Source organism: Rhagoletis zephyria, unplaced genomic scaffold (assembly GCF_001687245.7).
Source record: "Rhagoletis zephyria isolate East Lansing unplaced genomic scaffold, Rhagoletis_zephyria_1.1 Rzeph_scaffold_01622, whole genome shotgun sequence".
Classification (NCBI taxonomy): Eukaryota; Metazoa; Arthropoda; class Insecta; order Diptera; family Tephritidae; genus Rhagoletis; species Rhagoletis zephyria.
In genome coordinates, this window is record NW_016158706.1 from 31804 (window position 1) to 39101 (window position 7298).

The window sequence follows — 7298 nt, forward strand, 5'->3', positions numbered from 1 at the left end:
ATTGCACGCCACTTTCCCTTTGGCCAATTATAAATCCTTGTTCTTTTTCTGTTAAACTGGTACCACGTGGCATTTTTATAAAATGTTCAAATTTTCTGCAAGTTGTGATTGCAAAAAATATTAATTTTTACTAAGCCTGTAATTTTTTATCAAAATAATTGTTTCACTTCACGTGTTGACATTTTACATAACGAGAACAATGCTTTGCACGTTTACTTTTTTCCAAAGAAAGGTATTAAACACAAAAAATGTTTATATAACAGGGCTATGCACAGAGGTTTATGAAAAATTAAAAAACAAACAACGCCTTGTGTAATATACTTCAAAAAAAGAAAGTACCGATGCAAGTAAGATAGATGAAGGTAACAATTAAAATGCACATATAATTATTTCACTGAGATATATTTATTATAGAGCTTATTTCGTTGGTTCCGCAGGGCCTGGGTTGAAGTCCGGTTCAACCCAACATCAAAACATAAAAAACAAAAAAGGTATTTTCTGCAGGCAATGGCAAACCTCCGAGTGTATTTCGGCCATGAAAAACAGCTTCTCATAAAAATATGCACAATATCGCACAAGGTCTTCAAAAGAGTCACAACTCAAAATAATACGTTCGTCAGAAAATGCGAAAACTATTTCGTAGCACATGCTAATCATGTGGGCAAGGGCGAATTTAATTAGGTTTTTTTATTAACAAATTATAATAGAAATTTGCTCCAGCCTTTGCTGAAAGGCAAATAAAAGCTTTGTGTACATTATTAGTGCATACTTTCAAAAATGCAAAATTTTGAGTTGTGACTCTTTTGAAGACGGTGTGCGATATGTCTCTTCCCTTTGTGTGACAGCATCAAGGCGCACGCCACAAATCGAAGGAGCAGCTCGGCCAAACACCAACATATGTGCAAGTGCCAATCTATTATATACATTTCGTTAATTTTAGTGCAAAGACAAGTACGAAAGTAGTATATTCTGTGTGTGTGTACATACCTTTCCCAACGGCGGATGAACATCGAAGAAAAAGGTTCTATTGATGTACCAGCTACCCATTTTTCCGAAGTGTGTTTCATCCCAGCTTTAACGAACGATTAATAAACATCATTAGGCGTATATACAATTAGATATTAGTGTATTTGTTCTTACCAAACATGATCAGGTTCTGTAACCTTGTAATATCTCGTGCAAAAAGTCAGAACTACGATGACACCAAACATAATCCATCTGTACCTGAAATATAAATTGCGTAGCATATTATTTGTTGTTCTTAAGCTAGGCTCTTAGAAAATACCTGTTAGCATTTTAGATTAAATATTCATATAATTGTGTAAGAGTCAAATATTCACTGTTGGAGATTGGTTTTTGTTAAACAATTTTAGTTTTAGAAACCTAACCTTGTTACTGGGAAAACTATTTTGAGATAAACATAGGTACAAAAAACACACATTTTTATACCCGAGCGCACTTGTTCACAAGGGTATTACAACTTTGTTCACATAACGCGCTAAACCGGTTATTTGTAACAACCTAAAGCAATCGAGTAAGATGTAGATAGCTGTACACATAAATGCCCAGAATGAAAAAAATTAGAGAAATCGATTACGGCCCGACTGTCTGTCTGTCCGTCCGTCCGTGCGTGCACACAATAACTCGAGTAAAAATTTAGATATTTTAACGAAACGTGGTACGTGTATTTCTTTCGAGCAAAGGACGGTATTGAAAATGGGCAAAACGGGACAATGACCACGCCTACCTCTCATATAACGGTAATTTGCAGAAATACGAAAACTGCGATATTTTAGTAACTACTGAAGCTTATTAACTGAAAATTGATATTTTTATACGTAAAATAACAATATTAGGGGTCTTCCCTTAAACTCGTAAAAACCTAGTAAACCTCGTAAAGGTCGTAAATTTGCGAGCCTCGTAAAACAACTGTCAAAATTTGTATGGAGCTTTATTTACGAGCCCTCGTAAATTTACGAGGCAAATTTGATGCACAAACGACCTCATACACTTCAGTGTTGCCGAGGGGTAGAATATTTTATACATAAAATACTGAAAACAAAAAAAAAATAATAATAGGAAATGGCATTGTTCAATAGTCAGTTAAAGCTTATACGGAGAATATTTAATCTAACTGATACCTTGTTATATCGATCGCTTTAACCCAGTTCGCTGTGATCCAAATCGGATGCATAAACCAGATTTCAATACGCTCAGAAATTAAAAAGTGTATCGACTCGAATTTATTTTCAAATCGGTTTTTTATTTCTCACATCGGTTAGAAAACAGGTATGAATGCATGATTAATTTGACGCGAAGTGAAAATAGGCTGGTTTTCTTCATACATCACCTTTTAAATTTGAATTATTACACAGGTCCACAAAAAGAAATCGATGAAAGGTTCCTTTGACCAAACCTAGTCTATGCAATGTTTTTGGGGTCGCTGAACACGAATCTGAAACATCTCGGATTTTACGTGACAGAGAAAATCCGAGGTGTTTTTTGAGGTTAGGAAGAAATCTAGACGTGATGGAGTAAAACAAACTTCAGATTCGTGTTCAGCGACCCCAAAAACATTGCATAGACTAGGTTTGGTCAAAGGAACCTTTCATCGATTTTTTTTTGTGGAAAGGTTCCTTTGACCAAACTTAGTCTACTATATGTTTTTGGGGTCGTTGAACACGAATCTGAAGTCCGTTTTGCTCCATCACGTCTAGATATTTTCCTAATCTCAAAAAACACCTCGGATTTTCTCTGCCACGTGAAACCCGAGAGGTTTTTTGAGGTTAAAAAAAAGTCCAGACGTGATGGAGCAAAACGGACTTCAGATTCGTGTTCAGCGACCCCAAAAACATATAACAGACTACGTTTGGTCAAAGGAACCTTTAACCGATTTTTTTTTTTGTGGACCTGTGTTATTATAATATAATATATTATATATAANTTTTTTTTTTTTGTGGACCTGTGTTATTATAATAAATTCGAATTATTGTTCTCTCTTATTTAGGTCTACCGCGCAAATTAATTATTAAAGAAATGTATAAAAACAGCAGTTGTTGTTTGCTTTTGAATACGGCTTCATCGAGTGCGCTATAAAACCAAGGTACAAATGCTTGAAAAAAATATATGTTGAGCCAGATCAGTTTTTTGTTAATGCGATTCTTGTGTAGGTATAAACAAGGTATGAGGAATAAATTTATACGGCGATTCGTTCCCCAGACAAAGGCCGGATAGCAATTGACACATGGTAACAATTGTTAAAATTGTTTAAATACAACTTTTTATTAAAATATCATAAAACTAGTAACCACTTGTAAGCATTTTATTTTCGTACTTTTTAGGATAGCTCTTTCATCGAGAGCGATTTTTACAAATTTAGTTACTATTCAGTTACTCGATTATTTTTACATGAACAGACATGTAGCAAATAATTTGCAACAATTATTACGTTTTGGTCAGCGTTGCCACAGACACATTTTTTTCCTACCAAAATTTTCTACCATAACCAACCAAAACCTACCAAACACCTTTTTAAGTTTTAATTTTTTCTTTTCAATGTCAAACTTATTAAAAACATAGCTAACATAACATTTAGTAAAACTAAAATACAGCTAGTACAATAAAAACAAATTAGCTGCGTATTCATTTACTGTACAGACTTATCCAAATGTATGTCTCTTTACACATACATATATATGATATCGTCACCAGATACGAATAAAGATGCGAATGATGTTGAATCCATGTTTACGCATCTTTTTCGCAATTTTTTCACGCGTTCTTTTTCGCCGTCAAAACACCCGAGCATCTTTATTCGTGTCGCGCTGCGACTTAAGAAGATATATTGTGCTAAATCCTAATTGTAATCACTCCAACCTTTAGATGGAGAAGACAATCGTTCTCCAAATTGTATCAATGTACGATTCATGCTTCGTGGACAGGCACATAGAATATACTCATCTTCATTCACCTGCCCACAAAACTTACAGTCCGTCTCTACAGAAAAATCCTTTAATTAAAACAGTACGTTAACTTGCAGTGTCCTGTAAGGTTCTAAGTTCAAGGTGTCTTTCGGAGTTCCTCCTGGAAAGAGTTATGAATCTTTTGATTTTCTTATTCCCTTTGACTTTCGTTAGCGGGCAGCAATTTGAGATTACTCCCTGCTAGCTACTAAGTAGGTTTGCAGTGTATCTTTAGATGTACCGCAGAAAGGCTCGGGACCATGCAAACGCATTTGAGGATTTGGGCTCCACGCTTTACAAGACAGTCAGCCCTTTCGTTGCCTTCAAACCCTTCATGTCCCTGAATCCTCTACTGCGTTACGGTATTGTGGACACCCAGGTGGATGTTCGTATTGTATATTGGCAATAATAAGGGCTTACGTTTTTACTTAGGAATGAGGTATATTTACATGTTTGCGGCCGCCGTTATTAGAACGCACTGGTGAAATATTCTTGTAAAAAAGGTTGCTCAAAAGTTTCTATATCTATTTTCCGCAAATAACTATTACTCAATGTCCCGAAACCTACCAAAATCCAATCAAGCCTACCAACCTACCAAATGGAAAAGAGCTTACCAGTTTTGGTAGGAACAGTCCGTGTGTGGCAACACTGGTTTTGGTGCTAACTCAATAGGAAGATTTTATGGGGGTTTCATCGTCGAAATTTACTAAATAAAAATCTTTAAATTATAACAGGATATGAAATACTGTTATTAGAAAACTTTTGAAAACAAACAAATTAACCAGCTGTGTGTTNGAAATACTGTTATTAGAAAACTTTTGAAAACAAACAAATTAACCAGCTGTTCTCTTTTTGAAAGAAAATTCGCGGAAGGTACACGAGTCACTCTCAACGAGAGAACTATTCTAAAAAGTACGAAAACGCAAACCTTGCAATCAGTTACTTGTTTTATGCAATTTTAATTTTGTAAATTTTAACTTTACAATTCCCAAAAAGAATTCCTTTGCCTTTGTAAAACGCATGAAGCAGTATGTAAATAGCCGTTCTTCTTAATGGACAATTTTTACAAGTAAGAATTTATCCAGTAAAATATTGCAACTTCCTCTCAAATTTTTCCTCCCTCAACTTATCCTAATTTGCAAATTCCATGCAAGTTTTTGCGTACAAAAACGCCAAAAGATGATCATTTGTAACAATCGTTACGAACTATCAGGAACTAGGGTTGGTGTTATGCAGAAATTTTGTTTGGCAAACTGCGTGCAATTGTTGTTGCAGCAAACTCGGAGAGAGCGAGTTTGGCGACTCTCACAGCAAACTAATTTTGTTTGGTCAAACTGCAGCAAATTCGGTGTTGTCATATACAAAAACTTTAAATTGTGCGCGTTATGTACATCTGAAATTCTCATTTCGTGTTGGCAATAGCCATGAAAACCATAATGCACGTGCATCCCTGTGCCAAACTCGACATAACCACCTCCGAGCAAACTAAGCAGCCGCCATTTAATTTGGCAAACAAAAGTTTGTCTGCATAACACCGACCTAGTACGTAAAGATACAGAGCTTATATTTTATGACAAGCAATCCATTGAGCAACGTACTAGTTGTCNGCCGCCATTTAATTTGGCAAACAAAAGTTTGTCTGCATAACACCGACCTAGTACGTAAAGATACAGAGCTTATAATCTATGCCAAGCAATCCATTGAGCAACGTACTAGTTGTCCTTTTCTATCATAACGTTCTGTCGCTAACTTGCTTTCCCTCTAATTTTTTGAGAACTAATCATGTTGTCACTTTTCTATAAATGCACTGGAATAGCTATCCGCCTGTTAGAAGGTGATTGAAAAACTCGAGGCTTTTATTCAGTAAAATAAACAGTCGAATGATGTTATTCATTAAATAGCTATCTGAGATTTCACCTGACAATTGGAAAACCGGCCCTAACTGTATTTACATGGGTTTCCTGCTAATTCTCGCGTTTTAAACTATATTTAAGCTTTTATTCGAGCTGGGGGGCTGTTATGAAAAATACTACGAAGCAAAAATGTATTCACAAAACCCTTTTCAACCTGTCAAAAGTCACTTCACGCACATATTTACACATTTCCAAAGTGGGGCGTTCCCGTAACAGCCTCAGAAACTTGCGAGTTTTACACAGTTTAAGACTTTACGAGTTTATAAATTTTTGGAAATTGAGCGTAGCCCCGCCCCCTTATGATAACAGGTGTATTAGGGATGTTGCGAATATTTGCTTTCGCAAAATTTTTCCCATTGGCATCAACATTCGCATTCGCACAAATGATACGAATATTTTGCGAATGCGAATATGTACATGGGCAGAGCACGCAGTTAATGATCACTAAGCATACAATCGTAGCGTAACGCACATATGTACATATGTGTGTTAAAGATTTTTTCAATTTAAAGTTTAGTATTTTGCAGACAAAACAACCCTTCTACGTTGCTGCATGTCGTAGAACAGAGCGTCCAAAAGTGGGCTCCGCGGAACCCGAGGGCTCCGTAGAAAAGTCACCGGGGTTCCGTGAAATTAATTTAGAATGAATAAGCACACACAGAAGGAAAAGTTATATAAACAGCATCACACAATTAGCTATTTTCAAGTATACATATTTACCAAAACCGATCCACCTTTCATCGATTTGAACGAATCAAATGCAGATAACAATGTCTCAGCAGACATTCAGCTCAACTCCCATAGAAGCACCAACAACCTTCCTGCTCTTTCACCATTTCATCAACATGCACACTCAATTGCTTCTGCTGGCATTGAAATTGTCCAAGAAGAGCTAATCAAAATCTTGAAGGAACACACATCTCAACAAACAAAAAGTCTATAGTTGGCGCTAAATGAAATCACCGCTCTTAGAGAAGAAAACGTGCGTATTATTGCTATTGTTAATTCTCTGCGTGAAGATAATACATCACTCGCCATCAGCGTTGCCAGGTTGACGTTTTTAACGTCATTTGGACGTTTTTTGTATCCTGTTGACGTTTGCACGTTTTTTATGTAAAAAATTACGTTTTTTAACGGTGACAGGTAATAAGGTCAATTGACTTTATTCCGCACCAGGGTTTATTACCTTTTTAAAAGCGAAATAAAGTCAACAAAAATTTGGAAATAAAGTCATTGACGCTATTTCCTCATTCAAATGGAAATAGCGTCAACAATGCTTAAAATATGTCGATACATAGAAAAAAATGTTGTTCTTACAATAAACATTGCCCGGTAAGTGTTGTTTTTTAATAGATGAAAAAGGTTATTGCCAAATCCTCAGTGTCGTGATATTAATCCACACACAATCATGAACTACCACCAT

At 35.8% G+C, this 7298-nt stretch overlaps 1 protein-coding gene across 1 annotated transcript in view; it reads right to left on the reverse strand.

Moving 5' to 3' along the window:
* Nucleotides 1–936: 936 nt before the first annotated feature.
* Nucleotides 937–7298, reverse strand: part of LOC108364649 (protein O-mannosyl-transferase 2-like) — a 66407-nt gene continuing 60045 nt past the window's right edge. The window contains exons 2-3 of the mRNA XM_017618408.1: nucleotides 1141–1224; nucleotides 937–1072 (exon numbers count right to left, since the gene is read on the reverse strand). Of these exons, the coding sequence (XP_017473897.1) occupies nucleotides 937–1072; nucleotides 1141–1224 (220 nt within the window). The remainder of the gene's footprint in view (nucleotides 1073–1140; nucleotides 1225–7298) is intronic.